Source organism: Lissotriton vulgaris, chromosome 1_1, assembly GCF_964263255.1.
Source record: "Lissotriton vulgaris chromosome 1_1, aLisVul1.2, whole genome shotgun sequence".
NCBI classification, from domain to species: domain Eukaryota; kingdom Metazoa; phylum Chordata; class Amphibia; order Caudata; family Salamandridae; genus Lissotriton; species Lissotriton vulgaris.
This window is the reverse complement of record NC_141685.1, coordinates 511,969,062-511,994,103: the sequence shown is the minus strand read 5'-3', so window position 1 is coordinate 511,994,103 and position 25,042 is coordinate 511,969,062. Positions and strand designations below refer to the sequence as shown.

General features: G+C 46.6%; 1 protein-coding gene across 2 annotated transcripts in view; it reads right to left on the bottom strand.

Moving 5' to 3' along the window:
• Positions 1-25,042, bottom strand: part of RNPC3 (RNA binding region (RNP1, RRM) containing 3) — a 190,875-nt gene that overhangs the window by 78,635 nt on the left and 87,198 nt on the right. For both annotated transcript variants that reach the window (XM_086953886.1, XM_086953885.1), the window contains exons 6-7: positions 23,743-23,811; positions 17,932-18,023 (exon numbers count right to left, since the gene is read on the bottom strand). In XM_086953886.1, coding sequence (XP_086810012.1) covers positions 17,932-18,023; positions 23,743-23,811 — 161 coding nt within the window. The remainder of the gene's footprint in view (positions 1-17,931; positions 18,024-23,742; positions 23,812-25,042) is intronic.

The window sequence follows — 25,042 nt, the reverse complement described above, 5'->3', positions numbered from 1 at the left end:
ATATACGAAATATAAACGAAACAAAAATTTGAGGAATACTGCACTTCTAATATAACTTGTTGGCTCCGTTTTATTGATGATTTATTTATTGTATGGCATGGTTCTGAAGAGAGTATTTTAAATTTCATACATGAAATCAATGAAAATGATCTTAATTTGCATTTTACCTCTAATATAAGCAGGGAATCGGTGACATTCTTAGATGTGCAGGTTTTAATATCTAATAATGTTCTTATCAGTACCCTTTTTAGAAAACCGACGGCAGGTAACACTCTTTTACATGCAACGAGTGCCCATCCACAACATTTGATCAAATCTATACCCTACGGTGAGATGCTACGCATCCGCCGCATTTGTAGTAATACTGATGACATGATCATGATGCAACAAGAAAGCTTTTTGAGATTTGTGGATAGGGGTTACAGTGCCAATATATTAAATACTGCCATAAGAAAGTCACGGCTTAAAAATAGAGGTGATCTGTTAATCTACAAAGAGAAACCTAACACACTGCAAGGTAGTAATGCCAATGATGTCAGATTAATATTGACATACTCTAAGCAAGAAAAAGAAATCAGGAGTATAGTCAGAAGAAACTGGCACTTTGTTAAAGATGATCCTACAATTGGAGATTTGATGCCCCCAAATCCACTAATAACTTACCGTAAAGGTTTGAGTATGGGCTCCATTCTCTCGAAAAATAGTGAGGAACATCTTGAAAAGGAACCTTGGCGGCCTAGTAGCAGGGGTTTCTACAAATGTTTGGCATGCAAGGCATGCCAACATGGTGTTAATACTAAGAAATACACCACAGTAATTCCCAAAATCACCAGGGAAATAAAACAACATCTAACCTGCAGAACAGAGTATTGTGTGTATATATTGGAATGCGATTGCAAACTCAGATATATTGACAGCAGCAAACTACAAATTCATAAGCGTATTTTACAGCACCTCCGCGCCATCATTAACAAAGATCAAAGTTATCCAGTGGCCAGACACTTTGAGGCATGTCACAACAGTAGACCTCAGTGTCTCAAATACTTTGCCATAGAATCAATCCCGCTAACAAAAAGAGGGGGCGATAGAGAGGCATGTATGCGTAGGCTGGAAACAAAATATATTCTTGAGTTCAATTCCAAGTGGCCAGGTGGCCTCAACACTACAGAGGACCTCCACACATATTTATGTTCTGCAAATATACACACTAAGCATGATTGTTGATCATAGACAAATATCAAATAGCACTTTAATCAGAGTATAAGAGGAGTTGGATTATACATTGCACTATTTGCACATCTTGTATTTATACTGTGATATATTGTGTAATATTTATAAATAATTGTGATGTATATTTATGATATGATTGATTTTAGCCGTCTTTTAGATATTGGGGTAATTTTATCCTAGTGTTTTTTATGATAGCTGATTTTAGTCATGTCACCGATTCCCTTTTTTATAGACTGGTTTTATAGTGTTGATATTTTTGTGTATTTCATTGGTACTGTGTGGTTTTATTTGCTAGTCTTGAATCAAATGACTACAATTTCTTGCTGAATATCTATGAATTTATCCCCTCCTTGTATATATCCCATCAATTTCTTCCTCTTTAAATCTCATTGCACCAGTCACTTTAATCTTATTGCACTAATGACACAAAGTCACTTTATACTTCAAGCCACTTTTGTGGCAATCCAGAATGTGCAATAATGTAGATAAAACCGAGAATACAAATATATGCCAAATGATACATAGTGGTAGTATACCCCCAATTAAATATTCAGTGGCTGGACAATACTTCATACTGAATCATCTCCTATGCATGGTCCTTTTAGATAAATTTGGATTATAAATTTTTCTTTTTGGATCTTTTTTCTATTATTATGAAATAATAGATATTATTATAATTTTGATCATGATTTAATACACGTTGGTGAGCACCATTTTCTGCACTATAGTCATGTAATATCAGATGACGAGGTTGGAACAATCAAATGTGTACTCCTTTGAGGGAGGAACCAGCATTCATGCTGATATCTGAATGTCCAAAATTCAAATCCTTCTCTCAAATTGTATAGAGATATGTTATTATTTCTCTAACGAATAATGCAAGATTGTTTTATGTATTTATAAAGTGAGCAATTGTAAAACAGTATTGTGATATTATATGTATTTACACATGTAGTATTTTCTTTATGTCCATTACTGCGACATGTGACTGCACGTTATCACTTTAAAAAGGGCTAAAGCAATCTGTAAAGCCATGTGACCAAGGCCGCTGGGACGGCCGAAACGCGTTATGACATTCTGTCTGATGGCTAAATAAAAAGAATGCTGAAAAAAGATGGTCCTTGCCTCGTGTTTCACCAGGGGAAGCGTTGCTGCTGCGAGGTATTGCAGATATATATATATATATATATATATATATATATATATATTTATATTTATACTTCCTGACCACCAGATACAGGGCGAAACCACTCATGCACGGACCTCTTGAAAGCTTCTCCCACAGGAATTAGGGACTCCCACACATCTTTAGTGTGCAAGCAGTGCAATCTTTATTTTCGAGATGAATATATATATATATATATATATATATATATATATATATATATATATATATATATATATATATATATATATATATATATATATAACAAACTTGCCTGCTGTAAGAAGGTCAACACAGGTGAGTGGCGATCAGCCTCAATTTTAATGAAGAAACAGCGGTATCAAACAGAGGACTGTCTCGCCATTATTCACTGTCCTGCCCAACACGTTTCGTGCACTGAAGCACTTTGACAAGGGCTGCTGGCATCTCAAAGGCATACAAAAGCACAGCAGTTTCTTGGAGCACTTTTAAACATATTGTCTCCGCCCTTGTAGGCGTGGCCATCAACACGGCCCGGTGGTCTTTGTAGTGCTTCTCTCTTACTCCTGTGAGTCGCCAGCCTTTGCGCTCTGGTACATGTCATTAAAAATCCCCAAGTGGGTTGCGGTAAACACTCACGCCATTTGTCCTGCACATTGCTTTCTCCAACAGGCTTTCCCTGTCCTTTAAGCTGCAGCACCGTAAGGCGTCAAAAAAGGGCTTCATCACTGCAGCGGGACACTTCTAGCGGCTCAGGCTAGGCCGCTCTAAACCATTCAACAAAGTTGCCTGCTGTAAGAAGGTCCACACAGGTGAGTAGCGATTAGCCTCAATTTTATTGAAGAATATGTTCAAAAGTGCTCCAAGAAACTGCCGTGCAAAATTCACTGCAGTCTAGAATCTCGTCCCATAATGCTTTGTAGGGCCTTTGGTTGGGATTGTATTTTTGCCCATAAATGTGCTTGGGGTGGTCCTAGGAGGATGGGACCACCGCCAAATCGTTCAGCATGATGTGCTCTTTGTGTTCAAGGCACATGCTTGGTTCTCTCCCTAGGTTAGGGAGGACCCCAAAATCATCACCTCTCTCACTACTTGCTATAGTTTCATTTTCACTTTTGCGAGAGGACCATATGCATTTTAGCATGTAAAGATAGAGTTGTTTTACCAAAGGTATGTGAGGTTTCTGTTTTATTAATTGGGAGGAGATGGAACGGAGTTACGGAGCGGAGTTTCATGGAGTTTTTGATCAACTCTGCATAGTGGTACTCTGCCAACTTCGCTCACTCTTACTTGGCATGCAGCCAGCATGCTCGCTGAGCATAATGAAGAGGAATTATTTAAGAACAGATCCATAAAGCCCAAACTAAAAATAAACAGTTTTACAGCACCAGAAATCACATTTCTAAAACTAATGTTTATCAGTACCAACAAGCAACTTAATGAAGAGGAATTATTTAAGAACAGATCCAAAATTGCAAGTGACTTCTCTACAAGCTCAAACTAAAAATAAACAGTATTACAGCACCAGAAGGAAAATGCTACTTACCAGTATGCAACTGTTCTTGGCATCTAGAGCTGCAGAGTTACACACTGTGCATAGATGGCTACCTAGTGTTGGCCCGGATGTTTGCAGTTTGTTTTTGTTGTAGAAAAGTCTTTGGAAGTCACAGGATAGGTGACTCCTCCTTTGGATCATACTGCTCATGGGCATCGGCTCCATCCCCAGATTGTTTTTCGCCATTAGGGAAGTGATGGAGTCTTACAAGAAAGTAGTGATGTCCATGTAATTTGTATCTAATTAAGATAATACTGGAACAGATAAAGGTAGCCGGGGAGGCGAGTGGGCGTGTGTAACTCTGCAGCTCTACATGCCAAGAACAGATGCATACTGGTAAGTAGCATTTTCCATTCGAGGCATATGAGCAGCAGATTACACACCGTGTATAGATTATATAGCAGTACCCACCTTTAGAGGCGACCACCAGTATCTGTTGCAGTTGTTTAAAACAGGGTTTTTAGTACAGCCTGGCCCACAGTTGCTTGTTGTTTAGTTTGCACATCTACACAATAGTGTTTTGTGAATGTGTGCGGTGTAGACCATGTAGCTGCTTTGCATATATCATCTAGGGGAATGTTCCACCAAATTTTCCATTTAAGCCCCTATTTTTCTTGTAGAATGGGCTTTGGGAGGAATAGATAACGTACGTTTAGCTTTGTGGTAACAGATTTGTATGCATTTAACAATCCACCTAGCTATCCCAGATTTTGATATGGGGTTACCTTTATGTGGTGGTGAAAAAAACACAAAAAGTTGTTTAGTTTTACGAAAAGTTTGCGTCCTTTCAATGTAGTAAAGCAATGCTCTTTTGACATCCAAGGTGTGAAGAGCTCTTCCTGCGACTGTTTGTGGTTGCGAGAAAAATACGGGTATCTCAACAGACTGATTTAGATGGAAGGATGAAATGACTTTTGGAAGGAATTTAGTATTAGTACGTAGAACCACTTTATTATGATGCATTTGCAGAAAGGTTTCTTGAATGGTAAATGCTTAGAGTTCACCAAGTCTTCTGAGAGAAGTAATAGCTACTAGGAAAGCTACTTTCCAAGTCAGGAATTGCAATTCCCATTTATGCAACGGTTCAAAGGGGGGGTCCCATTAAACGTGTGACAACAATGTTTAAGTTCCACACTGGTGAAGGTGGTGTTCTGGGAGGGATAATTATTTTGAGTACCTCCATAAAAGCCTTTATGGCAGGTACTCTGAAAAGAGATAGATGTTGTCTATTTTGCAAGTATGCTGCAATGGCCGCAAGGTGCAGTCTGATGGACGTGTACGCTAAATTACACTTTTGAAGGTGTAGTAGATATCCTATGATGTGTTGAATAGACACATCTAAAGGATGGATGTGGTTGTTTTGACAGTATATTACGAACCGTTTCCACTTAGCTGCATAACATGCTCTAGTGGTAGGACGTCTGGCTTCTTTAATAACGTTCATACAGTCTGGAGGGAGGTTAAGGTAACCAAACTATGACTTCAGAAGCCAGATCGCAAGGCTGAGCTGCGCTGGGTCTGGGTGTCTGATCTCTCCATGGTTCTGTGTTAATAGGCGTGGAGATAGGCTTAGTTTCTGGTGTGGTACCACAGAAAGTTGCAGCAGCGTGGTGTACCACGGTTGTCTGGCCCAAGTTGGAGCAACTAGAATAAGTGTTAGGGAATGTTGCTGTAATTTGCGTACCACTAACGGAAGTAGTGGGAGAGGAGGAAAAGCGTACGCAAATTTTCCGGACCATATCGCATTGACAGTGGGTGTGGATATCTGGCGGCGAAGTTTGGGCATTTTGCGTTTTCGTGGGTGGCAAAGTGGTCTATCTGAGGTTGTCCCTATAGTTGAAAGAACGGTTAAAGAACTTGCGGATGAAGTTCCCACTCGTGGATCTGCTGTGTCTGTCGACTTAGCAGATCTGCCATGGTGTTTTGTAATCCTGGAACATGTTTGGCTAAGAGGAAGATCTTTAGTGGTATAGCCCATCTCCATATCTGCTGCGCTAACAGAGAGCTGCAGAGAGTGTCCCCCCCCTTGTTTGCTCATGTAATACATTGCTGTCATATTGTCTGCACGGACTAAGACAGCTTTGCCTGACACTTGCTCTTGGAAAGGGCTAGAAATGCAGCTAATAACTCCAAGTGGTTGATGTGGAGTAACCTTTGTTGTGGTGTCCACCTGCCTTGCATGGTGTGATGCAGTAGGTGAGCTCCCCAGCATGAGAGTGATGCGTCCGCTGTTATAACTATTTGAGGAACTGGCTCTAGAAACGGTCGGCCTTTTGAAAGGTTTTTGGTGTTCCACCATTGCAGAGAACGAGGAGTCCGACTGTCTACCAACACTAGGTATGTTAATTGACCGTGAGCGTGGTTCCATTGTCGTGCTAAACACTCTTGAAGTGGAAGCATTTGTAGTCTTGTGTGAGGTACTATGAATATGCCATAATTCCTATGAGCTGCATGAACACTCGAGCTGGAAGCAAGTGTTGCAGTTTGAATTTTGTTAGGAGAGTTTGTACACTTGTTATCCTGGCTGGAGAGGGATACGCTAGTGTTAATTGGGTGTTTATTGTAGCACCCAGATATTGTTGTACATGTGACGGTTGCAGATGTGACTTTGTGTCATTTACTGTGAATCCCAAGTCGTGGAGCAGTTGAATTGTGGCGTGAGTTTGTTGTACACACCGGCTGTATGAGCTGGCTTTTATGAGCCAGTCGTCTAGATATGGGAAGACGTGAATATGCGGTCTTCATAAGTGTGCTGCAACTACTGCTAGGCATTTGGTAAACACCCTTGGTGCTGTTGTGACTCCGAATGGGAGTACTTTGAATTGGTAGTGCTGACCGTCTAGTACAAATTTGAGATATTTTCTGTGCGCTCTGTGGAATGTGGAAGTAGGCGTCCTTGAGATCCAGTGTGACAAGGAAGTCATCTTGTAAAAGGAGCGGAAGGACCTGTTGGAGTGTGACCATATGAAAGTGGTCTGACTGTATGTACAGGTTTAGGGGTCTGAGGTCTAGGATAGGCCTTAGAGATCCGTCCTTCTTTGGGATTAAGAAATATAGAGAGTATACTCCTTTGTTTTGCTGATGCATTAGAACTATTTCTATTGCATTTTTCTGCAGGAGGGATAGAATCTCTTGTCTGAGCATTGTCAGATGTTCTTGTGACATTGGACGCTGTCTGTGTGATATGTTTGGGGGTGTAGATGCTAGTTCGAGACAGTAACCTGACTGACTAATTTTTAGCACCCACCTGTCTGATGTGATGTTTTCCCAGGCTGGTAGGTATTGTTGTAGTCTTCCCCCGACAGGAGTGGAATGAGGCGGGGGAGGGAAGTCATTGGGCAGGGGTGGAGGCAGAGCGGGAGTTGTTGTTTTTCCCTCTGCCCTTATTGTTGTTACCTCTGTAACCACCACTTTGGTAGCCCCTACTATAGGTGGATTGTGTGGGGGCTTTGTAAGAGGTAGAGGGTGTGTCTGAAGAGTATCCTCTTGTGGCGCCTCCGTAAGGGGAGCGTCGAAATGAGCGTATGGGAGCCTGCAACTGCAGTGCTACAATAGATTTGGCTGTATCTGTATCCTTATTTATCTTTTCAAGGGACACGTCTACATTAGGTCCAAATAAGTGTTGCTCATCAAATGGCTGGTTAAGTATAGCACTTTGGACTTCAGGTTTGAACCCTGAAATACGTAGCCATGCGTGTCTATGCAGCAAAACACTGGTGTTAATTGCTTTTGAGGCAGTGTCTGCTGCATCTAATGCACAACAAATAGAGGTGTTTGAAATATTTTTTCCCTCTTGGATAAGCTCATTTGCTCTATCTTTATATCTAACAGGGAGGTGCTGCATTAATGATTCTAATTCATCATAATGTGCCCTGTCATATCTTGCCAATAATGCTTGCGTATTGGCAATACGCCACATGTTTGCTACCTGAGGCTCCGTCCTTTTACCTGATGCATCCAGGAGCTTAGACTCTTTATCTGGTGGGGGAGCTTCACCTGATGTTTGTGAATTTGCTCTTTTGCATGCATTAGAGACCACAAGAGAGTCTAATGGTACTGGGCCTTTAATATATGCTGAATCTGAAGGGGCAGCTTTATAGTTTTTCTCTATGCGTAGATTGATGACCCGCATTCTTACTGGGTCTTTGAAGACTTCAGGAGCATGCTTAATAACTCCCTTAAGCATGGGTAAAATTGACGAGGATCTTTGCGAATTATCAAAAGTATCCATTAGAAAGTCTTCTTCTACAGGGTCAGTGTGCATGTCTACCCCATGGTATTGTGCAGCCCTCTCTACTAGCTGATTAAATCCCATAGTGTCTTCTGATGGGGAAGGCCTAGAGGGATATATGTCGTCTTGAGGGACGTTAGGGACGTCTGGGGTGTTGTAATCATCCCATGGGTCTGGTGAGCCTGGAGGAATAGAGGGATCATCTGCACCACCCCCTGTATCGTCAGAGCTATCATCCCTGTTGTCATCATCTGCTATGCTAGAAGATGTAGGGGAGTGCTGTGGTAGGGGAGCAGGTGGTGATGGCATAGGTGGAGGAGTAGGGGAGGGGATCCTTAGAGGACAGGTAGCAATGTCCTCCTTCTTTGGATGAGGAGCCGGTGCAGGTGCATCCAGTGGTCGTTTTTTTTTAACTAAGAGTTAGTTGCCTAGTGGTTGGATCCTTAACAAGAGTCTTTTGTGCAGGGTCTGTATGAAATAAGACCTCTGCAGGAGGCTGATCTTTTGGTGCGGAGGGAGTTCTTGGCACCGAAGCTTCTTTTGGCTTTGAAACTTTGGTAGTGTCTTTAGCCGGAGTCTTTTTTGGTTCCGATGGATTTTTCGGATCCGATGATTTTTTCGAATCAGAAGCATGTTTGCTTGGGTCTGATTTGGGTTTCGGTGCCGAGGGACTAGCAGTAGGCTTTGGTGGCGATTGTTTCGATGTTGGCGTGGCAGCCGATTATATCTTTTTCGGTGCCGGTAGGTGTGCGCCGACACTGTAGGCAGACAGACTGGAGCCCGAGTCGCCAGAAGGCTTAGTAAGCTTCTTTGCAGGGCCCAAGGGCGGGGCAGTGGAAGCAGTGTCCCGGTGTGCACCCTAGGGCGAGGGTGTGCCTGAAGCCTTTTTTGAATGTGTTGAGGAAGGGTTGGGATTGATGGTCTTACTTACGACCCGCTGTGCTGGAGTGATGTCCTCGAAATCGGAATCTTCGGCCTCAGAATTGCTGTCGATGCCATGATGTTGTGGGACGTGGACGCCTTCTTGGAAGATGTCGTCCGGAATCGGAGCTGATGAACGAGCCATTGTTCTCCTAGCTCTTCGGTTCCGGATCGTCTTTTTGGAGTGGAATGAGGCCCAAGCTGAACAGTCTCTGGCCTCGTGCTCCGGAGAGAGGCAAAGGTTACACACCTCATGTAGGCCGGTGTGGGGAAACTTCGACCCACATTGAGGACACTTTTTAAATGGAGTCCTTTCCATGAGCTGGAAGTTGAGGCCTAGGTGGGCCCGAAGGATTTCGTTGACGACTGGAATCGAAGACTTCGAAGTTGAAGAGTAGCGTCGACTGGAAACACGTTCGAAACTATATTGGCGAAGCTGGTGAGGATTGCACACCGAAGGAAATCGGTTCCAACACAGAGCGCTGGAAACACATCCAAGCCCGGTGGCAGAAAAAAACTTTCTGGGGATGGAGCCGATGCCCATGTGCAGTATGATCTAAAGGAGGAGTCACCTATCCTGTGACTCCCAAAGACTTTTCTACAACAAAAACAAACTGCAAACATCCGGGCCCAACACTAGGTGGCCATCTATGCACAGTGTGTAATCTGCAGCTCATATGCCTCGAACATCACGTTTCTAAAATTAAAGTTTATCAGTACCAACAAGCAACTTAAGTATAAACAAAGAGAAGATCACCATTTAAGTTATCCGAAGGGATATATACATATATCGGTTACAGCAGCGGGGGCAACAGCACCTGCATAGATAGGATTCGTTCACAAATAACATGGAAAAGGCATATTCTGGTTTAATACTTTTTTCGCCTTTCAACAAATGTAAGCAAAACTTTAGAAACAGAAGAATATCCAAATTGGGATCTTCGTGGCAAGTTTAGGCAGATCCAGCAAGCAGGGACAAACCCCCACCCTCCCCCTACACAACAGTGATAATTCCCATTTTAACTCCCATGCAATAATTTGCTCTGAGACACACAAATAATGAACAGGTGACTGGAATTCATACAGATTGCATAATAATTACCTTAGGCTACTTGAAACTCTCACTCAAATAACATAAAGGTGCTATGGGTCCTGTCCATCCCCTAGCAATGTACCAATCCACAGCAATAAACCAAACATGACTAACTAAACGGGCATGGAATAATTGGATACACCGGACACATGCTGATTACAAAAAGAAGACTTTAATTTAACCTACCACTGCAGGTCCCAGCAAGCTGCTTACTATGACCTCTTCCAAACATCCCACAATGACAATCCGATATGGGCTGATCTCACTAAAGTGCACCCAAACTTATCTCTCAACCAGGTATCCCTCCATCCAATGCCTGCTCAAGACCATATACTTTAAAAAACAAGTTACTTACCTTCGGTAACGATATATCTGTAAGAAACATTAGTTAGTGTTAGATTCCTTACCTTAGAATATCCCCAGGCGTCAGTCTGGATCCGGAAACTTTTGCGTAGCAGTACCCCTGCGCGTCGGTAGGCGTCGTCTGCAGGCGTCCCCTGCGGCTCCGCGTCCGTCGTCGGCGTCGTGCGCCGTGATGACGTCGCTGGAGTATATAGACGCCGCCTCCGCGCGCTGACGTCAGTTCTTTGTACACAGCTTTTCCGCGCCAGAAAACGCAGAGCCATGTGAGAACCAACACTGGTGCCATTTGAAACTAGAGCCCTGTAAGGGATGTCCTTAACCCTAGGTATCAGTTCGCAGAACGGGGAGGATGGGTGGGTTCGGTAAGGAATCTAACACTAACTAATGTTTCTTACAGATATATCGTTACCGAAGGTAAGTAACTTGTTCATCTGAAAGAAACACGTTAGTGTTTGATTCCTTACCTTAGAATAGATACCCCAGCAATACCAACCCCGGTGGTGGGTCTGCGAACCAATACATTCCTACACCAGAAAGTCCTGGAGGACAGAACGGCCAAAGAAGCCATCCCTCCGGACTTTACTGTCCAGGCAGTAGTGCCTCGCAAAGGTGTGCAGCGAGGCCCACGTAGCCGCCTGGCAAATGTCCTGCAAAGGGACTCCCCGGCCCAGGGCAGTGGTAGCCGCCGTGGCCCGAGTGGAATGGGCCCTCAGCCCAACAGGAGGCTCCTTCCGAGCCAAAGAGTAGCACGCTTTGATGCACAGAACGACCCACCGAGAGATGGTCCGTTTACACACCGCCCGTCCCTTCTTCACACCCACGTAGCCAACAAACAGTTGGTCATCCACCCGGAACTGGCGTGTGCGATCCATATAAAATGAAAGCGCACGTTTTGGGCCCAGACGATGGAGCCGCTCTTCATCCTTTGAGGGATGCGGAGGCGGGAAGAAGGAGGGGAGGGTGATGGACTGCCCGATGTGAAAAGCAGAAACTACTTTGGGCAGGAAAGAAGGTCTAGTCCTGAGAACCACCTTGTCAGGATGAATGGACAGGAAAGGAGGTTGGACAGAAAGAGCCTGGAGCTCACTCACTCTCCTGGCAGAGGTGATGGCAACCAGGAAAGCCGTCTTTAAAGTCAGGAGACGGAGAGGACAAGAATGAAGGGGCTCAAAGGGAGCACACATCAAAAAGGTCAGAACCAGGTTCAAGTCCCACTGAGGCATCACAAACGGAACAGGTGGATACATGTGTGTGATGCCCTTCAAGAATCTCGTGACAATTGGGGACTTGAACAAAGAAGGCTGATCAGGAAGCCGTAGAAAGGCCAAAAGGGCCGAAAGGTAGCCCTTGATAGTGCCCAGAGCAGAGCCCTGCTGGGCAAGAGAGAGAAGAAACAGAAGAACCTCGGAAAGAGGGGCAGAAAGAGGATCCACAGCCTTTGCTGTGCACCATGCCACAAATCTGTTCCACCGACAGGCGTATACCGACTTCGTGGAGGGACGCCTGGCTGCCAGAATTACATCACAGACTTCAGGAGGCAAGTCAAATGGCCTCAACTGCCGCCGCTCAATCTCCAAGCATGGAGGTGGAGACTGGACAGGTACGGGTGGAGGACCGTCCCCTGCTGCTGCGACAGAAGGTCCTCCTGAAGGGGCAGGCGGATCGGGGGACCGACTGACATGCTGAGTAGCTCGGGATACCAGTACCTTCGAGCCCAGTCCGGAGCCACAAGGATAACTTGGGCCCGGTCGCGCCTGATCTTCTTCAGCACTCTGGGCAGAAGTGGTATAGGCGGAAAGGCGTATAACAGACCGCAACTCCACTCGCGCCGAAAGGCGTCGCCGTGCGAGTGACGTCTTGGAAACTCCAACGCGCAGAACTGATGACATTGCGCGTTCTCTTCTGTGGCGAATAGATCTAACCAAGGCTCTCCCCATTGCAGAAAGAGGCCTCGCGCCACGTCCGAGTTCAGACGCCATTCGTGATCCATCGAGCACCGACGGCTGAGTTCGTCCGCCCTGGCGTTCAGAGAACCTGCCAGGTGTTGAACCGTCAGAGTCACGCCCTGACGTTCCAGCCACTGCCAGAGGCGCAGAGCCTCCTGGCAAAGGGTCCACGACCCCACTCCGCCCTGTTTGTTGCAGTACCACATGGCGGTGGTGTTGTCGGTGAACACCTGCACTACACTCCCGTTGACAAAGGGGAGGAATGCCTTCAGTGCTAGACGAATCGCCCGTAGCTCCAACAGGTTGATATGGAGCCGGGACTCCGCCGGAGACCAGATGCCTCTGATCTCTGCCTCTCCCAAGTGGCCACCCCGGCCCTGGAGGGACGCGTCCGTCACGACAACGTGCTCCGGTTGGGGAAGGGAGAGGGACCTGCCACTGACCCAATCGCGGTCCGTAAGCCACCACTGCAGTTGTCTCGCAGTACCCTCCGAGATCAAGACGTGGTCGGACAAGTTGCCCTGATGCTGGGCCCACTGAAACTTCAGGTCCCACTGCAGAGCCCGCATCCGCCACCGGGCGTGATGCACCAGAAGGATGCAGGAAGCCATCAGCCCCAGCAGCCGCAGCGTCAACCTGACCGAAACCCGGGATTGCGGCTGAAAGATGGGAATCAAAGCCTGTATATCCCGGACCCGCCGTTCCGGAGGATAAACCCGAAACTGCGCCGAGTCCAGAACCGCTCCAATGAAAAGGAGCTTTTGAGAGGGACACAGGTGTGATTTCGGCACATTGATGGAGAACCCCATGTCGTGCAAGAGGTCTGCCGTCATCTGAAGGTGGTGGACGACTGTCTGGGGCGAGCCCGCCTTCAACAACCAGTCGTCTAGGTAGGGGAAGACCGAAACCCCTAACCTACGCAGATGGGCTGCGACCACCGCCATCACCTTTGTGAAAACACGTGGGGCGCTTGTAAGGCCGAAGGGGAGCACGATAAACTGAAAATGCTCCTGGCCTACCGTGAACCGCAGGTAACGCCGGTGGGCCGGCAGGATGGGGATGTGAAAATACGCATCCTGCAAGTCCAACGCTACCATCCAGTCTTGCGGGTCTAGAGCAGCCAAGACCTGAGCTAGTGTCAACATCTTGAACTTCTCCTTCCGGAGGAAGCCGTTGACGTTCCGTAGATCCAAGATAGGACGTAGGCCCCCCTTGTCCTTCTTGGGTACCAGAAAGTAGAGGGAATAGCAACCACGCCCTACTTCTGGCCCAGGAACGCGCTCGATGGCCCCCTTGGCCAAGAGGGCCGTAACTTCCTCCTGCAGAAGTGTCAAGTGGTCCCCCGACACACGGTGGTTCTGCGGTGGCATGGCTGGAGGAGTGGTCTCGAAGGGGAGGGAGTAGCCCCTTCGGACGAGTTGCAGCACCCACCTGTCCGATGTAATCGTGCGCCAGTGAGCGTGGTGATGGCGAACCCTGCCACCCACTGGCGTCACATGGGGCCGAAAGCACGGACTAGGAGGACTTGGAGGCAGATGCTGCGGGGGGAGGTGTGGCCTGACCCCGCCGTTGACCCCGACCGCCGCCACGGCGGTTTCCACGGCCGCCACCGCGTTGAAAGGATTGTTGCGGCGCGTGGCTGGCAGCACGTGTGGGGACGCCCCTTCCTTGGCCACGAAAGGAGCGAAACGAACCCGTTTGCTGGCGCTGGGTCGAGAGACCCAAGGACTTGGCCGTGACCCTGGAGTCCTTGAAGTGTTCCAGCGCGTGGCCCGCCTTGTCGCCAAACAGGCGACAGCCATCGAACGGCATGTCCATCAAGGCATTCTGGACATCTGCCGAAAAGTTGGCGGATCTCAGCCAGGCGTGGCGACGAATCGCCACCGTCGTGGACATCGCTCTGCCTAGCGAGTCGGTCGTATCAAGACCACACCGTATAGAGTATTTAGCTGCGTCTCGGCCCTCAGCCACAGCTTTGCCGAGTTTTGCCCTCACCTCCATAAAGCATTCTGGCAGCAGTTCCGTGACCGTATCCCACAAAGAGTGGGTGTAGCGGCCCAAGAGGCAAGCGGTGTTGCAAGACCGCAGTCCCAAACTCAGGGACGAGAAGACCTTCTTGCCATACTGGTCATACCTCTTGGATTCCCTGTTGGGCGGGGCCGACGGGAATGCGGTCTGGGAGGTTGAGGCCTGGATCACCAGACTCTCAGGGGTGGGATGGGTGGACAGGAACTTGGGGTCGTCCGGACAAGGACGGTGGCGTCTGGCCACGTTCCGATCAACAGGCGAACCTGAAGCGGGCCTGGACCACGTGCCCAACAGAACGTCTGACAAGGCTTCGTTAAACGGCAGCAGTGGCTCCTGTGGGCATGACTGCGGTTTGAAGACCTCAGTGAGGATGTTAGGCCTCACGGCCGCGACGGGGTGCTCAAGGTGTAAGGCCTTGGCAGCCCTCTTCAGCACCACTGAATATGCAGCTCCCTCCTCCGACGCCACGGAAGGAGGAGAGACAAAGCCAGGGTTAGGAGAGTCGTCCAGACCACTGGCATCCCCCAAATCACCTGTCCAGTCCGGGTCATACTGACACTCACGTGACAGAGGATCCTCAGACCCCTCCCAACCTTCCCCGTACTCTTCATCATCTCCATATTCGGAGTCAACGATGTAGACCGGCTCCTCGGGGTTCACAGGCCCCATCGGCGTCGAGCCCGGCGTCGATCGACGTCGGTCCGACTCCGCGTCCGGATTCGGGGAGGGTATGGGGACGGCGCCGCCCGGAGCCCCGGCGCCGGCCGAAGCCGGCACAGGAGAACCGGCGCCGCGCGGGGACGGCGTCGGGGGTAACCCCGATGGGAGCGGCGCCGGACCGGCCGGCAGGCCAGCCGGCGTCGACCCCAAAGGCCCTTGCGGCGCCGGGGTCGGAGCCGTCGGCGGCACCGAGGCCGGAGCACCCGATGGCGTCGAGCCAGGGACACCCGACCCGCTAGGGCCCTCAGACGGTAGCACTGGGCCCGAAGGCACCGTAGGCCACGTCGGAGAACTGAGCGCCCTCATGGCCATGAGGAACGCCTCAATCTCCTTAGGCGTCGCACCTTGCCCAGGGACCGGAGGGTATGGGGCAGGCCGCGCCGGCGACTCTCGTGGAGCCGCGGGGTTGGGGTCACCCGAACCCCGGCCGCGTCGCGCGAGCGTCGGGGGGAGTCCGGGGTACGATGACGACGCCCCGACTTCTTGTGTTTCTTACCTGAAGAGCCCGACGAATGGTGACGACTTCCGGAGCGCTCGGCGCGGCTCCGCGACCGCTCCCTCGAACGCTCCCTGGACCTCCGGTCGGACCGGGACCGCTCCCGACGCGGGGCCGACACCCGGAGCTCAAGCAGCTTGCGGGACCGCTCCCGTCTAGCCTTGTTAGTGAGAGCCCGGCAGTCGACGCAGGCGTCCACGTCGTGGTCGGGGCCCAGGCACCGGAGACAGAGTCGGTGATGGTCCGTGACCGACATCGTGCGGTCACAACCGTCACAATTCTTGAAACCGTGCATCCTACCAGGCACCAAAAAAAGATTAGAAGTTTAACAAAGTTGGTCAAAAGACCGGAGTACTGCTCTTCGGATCTGCGCTTACTGGCGCGGAAAAAAGAAGAACTGACGTCAGCGCGCGGAGGCGGCGTCTATATACTCCAGCGACGTCATCGCGGCGCACGACGCCGACGACGGACGCAGAGCCGCAGGGGACGCCTGCAGACGACGCCTACCGACGCGCAGGGGTACTGCTACGCAAAAGTTTCCGGATCCAGACTGATGCCTGGGGATATTCTATGGTAAGGAATCTAACACTAACGTGTTTCTTTCAGATCAAACTATCTCAAACTGGAAAATTCAGTACCCAACAAGGTGGAACATTGATTATAACAAATACCGTAAAGAGATCTGCAGAGTTGTTCAAAGCTGCGAGCTTACTGAAAACCATAAAAACATGCTTCTCTCACACATATTCATCCATCACACTGCTAAGCGCTGCTTCACATACCACGATAACCACACCTCAGTGGTTATCATGCACAACACTTCCGACATAGGATCAAAACAAAGCAACACTTCCAACCACACACCCCATGCTATACACGTAGGCAAGTGCCTCAGCAACCCATATGGGGATACTATGTGCTATATAAATGTTATAATACAATTGACATGTTTGAGATGTGGACTGACAGACAGCAATCATTCTAAACTTATACGACTGAGAAGGATCTACCCCTTGCAAGAGAAATCTAGCATTTCGGTCAGCTGGTTAGTCACTGAAAGTTTTCTTCAGGTGTAGATCAGTTCTCCCATACCTACTCCTTCCTCTTACCTTTAACTGACTCTCAGTGCACATCCACTCTGTTCCTCAAAAATGCACATAAATAACTGGGGAAGAAGACTAAGTGGATGCAGTCTTCAAAAAAGAACCAAGATGTTGAATCAACAACCAGTAACCAACCAGATTTGTTTTGTGCCCCGTCAACTCTCCCCAACCCCCATGCTACATATATTAAACATAACAGATTAACAAAAGAATTTTTGATCATGATTCAAACAACTATAATGCCATAGCTGCATCATTAATATTTTTTAAACACCAACATGATCCAGCCAAACCAATAAAATGTTTTTCATGCTCAGTCACCACAGATACGCTCAAGCAAGCCCTCAATTAAGACTTAAAGTTCTGTATTTTCCTTTTTAGGATTCCTCCAGACTGATCTTTAGCTTTGTGACTTCTTCTTTTGCCCTGGTGGACTTTTTTTTGGACACACATGCGGTCATAATGATTTCTAAGGATAATAGCATAGTGTGAAGCTTAAATGCAACAGTAAAATCCATAGAGGAATTTGCTTTGCTTTGTTACTGTTTCATCTTTGCTATTTTTTGATTGAGGCCAGGTCTTACTGAATCTGAAGCAGGGTTGACGATGATCATCATAGAGGAAGGGTGTCCCTTTTTGTCTGTCTCACTTCTAACTGTGAGCCAGCTTAGAATTGCTCCTCCAGTGCGGTTTCATGTCTGTTTCACTTAATAAGGAATCAACTATTTTTAACGGTAAAAGATAAAGGACAGGCGTCATTCCTGATATTGTGCATGCACAGAAACAGGTTGCTAAAGAAATCCACAAGAAAATGAACAGGAGCTGAACGAAAATCCCTGGATGTCAGAAAATAAATCAGTGCTTTGAGTGCTTAAAGTGAAATAGGAGAAATAAAATATGCAAACTAGTACAAAGTCCCTCAGAAAAATGCTGTAGTAAGAAAAGGGATGCATAAAAATAAAAATATGATGTAAACCGTAGTTAAAATGACATTGCTGTACATATTTTAAGTATATGATGTAGTCATACGTTGTTCCGCTCCTATTAGAATAATATGATAGAACAGTGATTAACTGAAAAGGGAACAAAATGATAAGTTACCTATCTTTGTCCTCCTCGCCACTTTCATATTCAGACTCCTCTCTGCTAGAAACTTCCATTTCATAATCCTCTTCTTCAGGCAAAGGAGGGTCCTTGGGATGCATGGGCAAAAAGCAAACAAAATCAACTGCTCAGAGCGGGAAAGACTGAGAAGGACGACAGCACGTGGAACAATAAAATTATGCGAAAATCAAGAGAAGAAAGAGTGGGGGAGGTGAAAAAGGCAAATATGTTAGTAGGGCACCGAAGAGAAAGAAAAAGATACTGTAAAGGCGCAAAGAAAAGGCAAATTACAAAATGATACAGATCATACTGCAAATAAATGTGAAAGACCAAAGCATCCCATAGCACAAATGAAATGTAGACCAAGGAAATATATGGAAGAGAAAAAGAGCCTGTCAAAGCCCACAAAGCTTGAGAGGCTAGAGCAAGTGGGGGTGGAGCAAGGGAAGGATCATGAATATGCCAGGGAAAACTTGGACACCCAGGCCCTAGAAATCAAACCAATACATTCGGCAAATACCACTGATGAAGCTTGCTCACACAAACCTCCAAAGGTAATTAAGATCCAAAGGTACCTACTGACAAAGATGTATCTGCCTCATGAATGGGGAGAGGCCACAGTAAGCTTGTTGGCTTGCTGGCCTGTTGGTGTCTGGCTGGATATTGCCATCATCGGAGGAGGCTGGGTAGCTTGTACTGCTGCTGAAGCGTGGTCTGAGAGGAAGCAGCTTGAGGGCCCTCACAACCAGTGGCTTTGGCCCTTGGCAGTCCCGTTCTACGGGCAGCCCGCTTACCATGTTTCTGCCCTGGAGAGGCAGTGGCCACGGGGAACCTGCAGGCAGAGTCCAGCCTGTTGGCTTGGCTGGCTAGGTTGAAGCTTCTAGGTGTGTGAGCACTGGAAGTGGGTGTGGTCGGCCGGCAACCTTGGTGCGGCTTGTGGAGGGGGTGGGGGCACAGACCATAGATCCACAGAGCTCCCAGAGACAGAAATGGAGCTTTGACTTCCTGCTTCGTAGACCAGGCCAAAAGGGCTAAAAAGACTTGAAAAAAATGAACAAGCATTGGCAAACCCAATAGGTCTCGCTTTTGGGACCTTATAAGTGTTTAGCCATGCAACAGTTGTTGTTGCACCAAGGATATTGTGCTGCATAACTAAATACTTATAAGGTCCCAAAAGCGAGACCTATTGGCTATGCCAATGCTTGTTTTACCTGCTAGGATGTTAAAGTTAGCAGCATCCTTCTGTGAGGACCCTTAAAGTCTAAGCAGTCAGAATGGCCACCTGGAACCTATATTCAGCTGCACACCATATCAAGGAAACTCTGCAACTCCTGTAACTCCGACCAATCCCAACAGAGGATTCGACTTCCATAGAATTTATGCTGAGTACATGCAGGCCGGTGTAGCTGGTCTGTGTGGGTAGCGATGTAAGAAGGTGTTTCCCCATAGCAACCAGAAGCCATATTACATTACCTTTAGAGATCAATCCACACTGTTTTGTTAGGGAGTACAGAAAAGTTATAATAGTATTCACAGATTTTAAATGTTGTTCTTGATGGTGAAGCTTTCCGTTTGCAGCATAATTACTGCCATTGGCTACTGAAATAATGAGATTTGAGTAAAGCACACTGATCTTTTGTGTTGCAATTGTGCTATCGTTATACACTTGATATATTAATTTCTAAAGTGCCCGGAGCAACAAACCATGCCCTCCCACTATGTAAATCGACGTATGCACTCCAAACATGAAACTGCATCCTGTGCGGATGCCAGGCAATGCAACACTATCTGAAAGGCACACGCCAGAAAGACAAAAATCGAAAGACAGGCTACAAAGGAGATGAAAGACAATAAAGGTTTGGCAGCGAAAGAGAAAGCAAAAACCGAGCTCGAAAACAAGAGACTAGGAGGCAGAACAAGAGAGAGGGCGATAAGACGTGGAGAGCCAGCGAGGGAGCTACAGGTCCGGATTTTGCAGTCGTGCTCCTCAGCAGTCCTGAGACTTGGGATAACACCGTTATACTGGAGCAATTCCAGACCGTACATTAGAATCTGGTTTCGCTTGTTAGTGACATCTGTGCTGAGATGGTCTGTCCTTTTAGGATTCCTCCAGAGCAGGACCTAGCCACAGTCAGTAGAGAGCCCTACATTAGGAGAACGGAACAGCAGCGTTTAATCAACCAACTGAAGCATATTTAGAAATCACAATAACTACTAGCTTTCTATTGCCTGTAAAATATTCACAGTGAAAGTGCATTGCGATGCACTTAATTGCCGAAATTGAAAGTGATCGCGATGCACTTAATTACCCGTGATGGAGTAAAGAATGATGGTGGCTGCGCGGGTGCACGCACGTGTTACCGCCAGCTTGAGGCCTGCAAAAGCCTCTGGTAGCACTTTGAAAACCTCCTTACTAAAAGTCGAGCAACAGCGCATGCGCTGCTCTAGGCTCGACCTAAAAAGGACGCTGTACAGTAGACAAGAAAGTGTAAAGAAACGTGCCATTTGTCTTGGTGTAGAACCGGTTTTAGTAGACCCAGGCAATAACAGGATTTTTCGAATGTGTTTAACAAGCATTTTGACTCAACTGCTAAGTAACCACCACTGTACCTGCTATTAATCGACACCCAAACATATCAACTCAAATCAATTTCTAACAATTAAAGTTGGAATTTCGAGGTACCAGCCTTAACGAACTGTTAAAATCTTCCAGCTACTTTAGACAGCAAGATGAGCTTGAGCCCTGGGCATAGCCTACGTAAGAATGAGTTCAACGAGGTCAAGGGTTCGTGAGCAGTTACCTCTGGCACAGCATTCAAATAAAAGTGAGGGAAAGTTGCCAAACTGTAACACAGGCTTTCAGCAGCCTAGTGGTAAATTGTCTTGGTGTAAGAATACACCGACTAATAACTACACTGCTAACATTGCCAGTACAGCTGGCTGCTCAACCAAATCAGGTAGCTCTCTGTTGTATTGGGGGGACTTGACCACAGACAAACACTCCATACAAGAGGTTTCCTCCATCAATAATATACATATTCCAGGCCAGAGTGAGAAGACTTTAACATCTCCTGTTAATCAGAGATCAAAAGGCAACAAGCATTGGCTTTGCCAGTGTCTGTTAGCCATGATGCAGAGCGGCTGCTATGCAGCATGGCTAAAAGATAGGAAAAAAGCTCTATGATGCAGCCAGCACTGGCCACGTTACAGGGTTTTTTTTTCCTCATGGCAGACGAGGGATGCGGCGGGAGGGAGGGAAGAAGCAACGCGGACAAGGGGAGGGGTAGGAGGGAGGGAAGAAGCAACGCGGACAAGGGGAGGGGTAGGAGGGAGGGAAGAAGCAACGCGGACAAGGGGGGGGCAGGTGGGACGTAAGAAGCAACACGGACAATGGGAAGAAGCAACAAAGACGAGGGGGGCGGAGTTGGAGGGTGGATTTGGAGTTGAGGCTGGAGTTGGAGGCTGGAGTTGGAGGGTGGAGTTGGAGGGTGGAGTTGGAGGGTGGAGTTGGAGGGAGAGCAAGGAGTAACAGAAAGAGCGTGGGTGCGAGAGCGAGAAAGACAGAGAGAGGGGTAGGAGGAGAAAAAAATAACACACGAGTGATGCGCACATAGAAAGTGAAGAAAATTGTTAAAAACTCCTGGCGACTGCTTATATTTTTCAATATTCTGCATTGAAAGGGAAAGTAGGTTAGCGAGAGGGATGTTACGGGGAGAGTGAGGGAGAGCGTGAGAATGAGAGAGAACTACAGGGGAACAATGGAGATAAAGAGAGCAAGGAGTAACAGAAAGAGCGTGGGTGCAAGAGCGAGAAAGAGATGTGAGGAGAGGAGCTTTTAGTGAGGGGCAAAAGGCCCACTGGTGAGCTTTAGCTAATGCATGGCGAGTGTAGGGCTAAAAGAACAAGATAGCGGGGAGTGCATTCCTTTCAAGTCTGATGCGGGGTGGGGGAGCGGTAGCCTTGGAAGTCTGATGGGGGGGTAGGTGGAGCAACTGGTGAGAAAGGGTGGGAGGGAACGAGCATATGGGGTGTGAGCGATAACGAAAGTCTGAGGGGGAGCAGGAAGTGAGGCCGAGCGCGCGCTGGCGAAACCAGTCCAGATGCCAGCTACGCGCTTGAATGCCTCACATGCACTGGCCATAAACCGCATTTTTAAAGCTCTTTGGTAGATTTTTCTTTTCCCCTTACTATAATCTCGCCAGCAATGCACAAGCGCATTGTCTCAGGCGAGACCTAAAAATTATCTTGCCATGAAAAATACATTCACTCACGAACCATATTTATTTTGTCTACACCCATAGGCAAAATTGTCGCTTGCCTTGAGTGTGCGTCTGCTTCATCCAAGGCACACCTATTGCTCGCACTGGATGTAGTATCCCCTCCTCCCCCCTTCTCCCCTCCATTCTCCTTGATGGCCTTGATAACTCTTTTTTATGTTTCTGGAAAATGATGCATTAGGTCCTCTATTTCTCCCCACTGTGTCTAGTTATTACTTCCTAGCAGCCCAGTGGAATTAGCTCTAAACCACTGTGTAGCAACACTGAGCTACTCATTTTACTGCTGCAGCTATGTTTTTACATGGCAGTGTATAATTTGTTCCCTGCATTAATTCGTCTTTCCTAGCTGAGGGTACAGCAGGGGAGTCCAGGGCAAATTTCGGTGAATATAGAGCAGGTTTTGTGGGATATTTTCAATAATTTTTCTTGGATTGTCAAGAAAGAGGAACTTTGTGAGGTGCTACCATCTTTTCAATAGCTATAGGATATGAGTGATGTCATCTGGGTGGATACTTCTTGGCAGCTGATAGGTAAACTGTTTGTCAGATCCTGAGTGTATACACAGTGGAGATATTGAGGATAGTCTGGTAGATGCAATGTTTGTATTTTTTGGGGGGCATTTGGAAATTATTGGCATCTTGAAATGTGAGCCTGTGCTTTTTAGGGAAGGCTAGTGTGCATTATGTGGTCTTGCATCACCAATCTTGTGTTAGGATGTATATGGCTCTCTGCTTCACATCTGACATTTCTGAGTCTTTATGAAGATCAGAGGGCTTGGCGCTGGAGTCTTGCTTCACTGTGAGACAAATTTTGACACCAAGGGGTGACAGGTATCATCTTGACCTAAAGAATCTTCACGGATTCGTTTCCGCAAAATAGGGCTTCCACCAGCATTGAGGGTGCCTTTGGACACCAAGTGATATTGATAACAGTGGTCAGAGCTGATAGTCAAGTAGTTTACTGTGCTTTCTCTTCGGATGTGGCATGCCGTTATCAGAGCCATTCCTTTCCATGGAGGTGCGACTTCATTCGAGGCTGATTCACTTAGGGAGGTTCCACTGTGTGTGGTGCATCTTTTCAAGGCCAGTTATGCTGTGTCCACTTTAGCATGTAACCTAAGCACTAGGGTGTGAAATCTATTAGCTTGACGTTTTGGAGGTTTGGGACTCTGCTATCCAGTTTTTATTCTACTTTAGAGCCACTGGTAGGAAGACATGGTCAACCTAACTTACTTTACATTGAAATTCAAACTCATCCTTCAACTTGAAAAGCACGTTTTGCTTTATGTTCTGGTCTTCACTAGCATTTTGTGATATAAACAGGGGACTGACTGGGCAGATTGGATAAGGCATTTTGTAGATTCTTTCCAGACTGTTAAAGCGAAGCACTGAGTGGTCTTTAAGTGGTTCAGAAAGCAGGAACAAAGAAATACAAAGGTAACAGAACAGCATGTGCATTATTTATAATTTTGAGCCTAAGGTAAAGACCTCTATCAAACCAGTGACATATTCTCAATACATAAATGTCTTACCACAGGAGGTGAAGTAGTTGAAAGTCCAAAAGGAGCAGGTAGATTCATTTTATTCATTAGATGTAGAACCTGGAAATATGGAAAATAACTTGAGAAAATAACTACTTAAAATAAAAATTCGAGTCATAGTAAATATGATGGTAGGATACTACAAACACTCTGTTTCCTTTCATGATGCAACCAAATCTGTAAAGGAGAGCTAACCAAGGACAATTATTGTGATCATGGCTCATCTCTGTTTTGTTCCCCTTCCAATGAGACCTCTTATCAACGCTTTACTTTTAAATCTAGTTTTCAATGCAATCGCAAGGAGCCATCTTCATATTGGTCTTGAATTCTACTGTATTGTTATTAAGGTATACAATGCAGTTGGACAGGTGCCCCTTTTCATTGATGTCTCTCTTGCAAAATGTCACAGATATAATGAAACATCAGTGCACTGCAAATTAACAAGTCTCTATGCAGTTCGTCCCTTCACAGACTCAAGTGGCTTCTTAGCTAAGTCTGCAACCTTTTCAATCCAGATAGGTTTGGTTCGAATTCGGATTCTGATGGGATTTTTTTCTTTTTAGTGGCAAAGTATTCTTCATAGTTTTCAGACAATCAGAGAATGAAATTTAAATACTTAACGTTTCGCATTCGTATAAAAAATACATTGTAGTAATGCGGTCATCAAGCTCCATAGTGTGATTGCTAAACCACTAAACCTTCCAGTCCAGACAGAGTTGATTTGAGTGTCCCTCGGATAACTGACTTCTTTAGGGTGTAGTTGTATTCATTATGCTGATAGACAACACATTATATATAGTAAATTGCTCCTAAAATAGAAAAGTGAACAGTACATATGAAGATTTACCAAAGTACTTACTACGATTTATGTGCCAAGGAAGGGGTCATGACTCTACAGAGCGAGGCCTCGAGGAGATTCATGATGCCCACTCCTCCCTTAATAGTAGCAATAAATAGCATATTTCACTCCGTATATCTAGATGTATAGTTCATGCCAGAATATTTTAATACATTTAGAAGACATAAGAGGATATGTATCCAGAGTACAAGCAGTTAAAGCATGTAGTAAAAATGTTAAATAAATAAAACATCTCATTCAAACGGCTTGATGTGTATTATTCCTGCTTGTTTCTTTTGTGAAGTCATCAGAACATGCAAACTGTCAGGCAGAAAGCAGTACTTTCTCAAGTCAGCATGTATTGTGGTAATAATGTGGAAATTAAACTGTACACTATTGTGCTAATGGACTTTCTGAACTTCCTTTAATGGTTCATATTTATATTTACTGGCA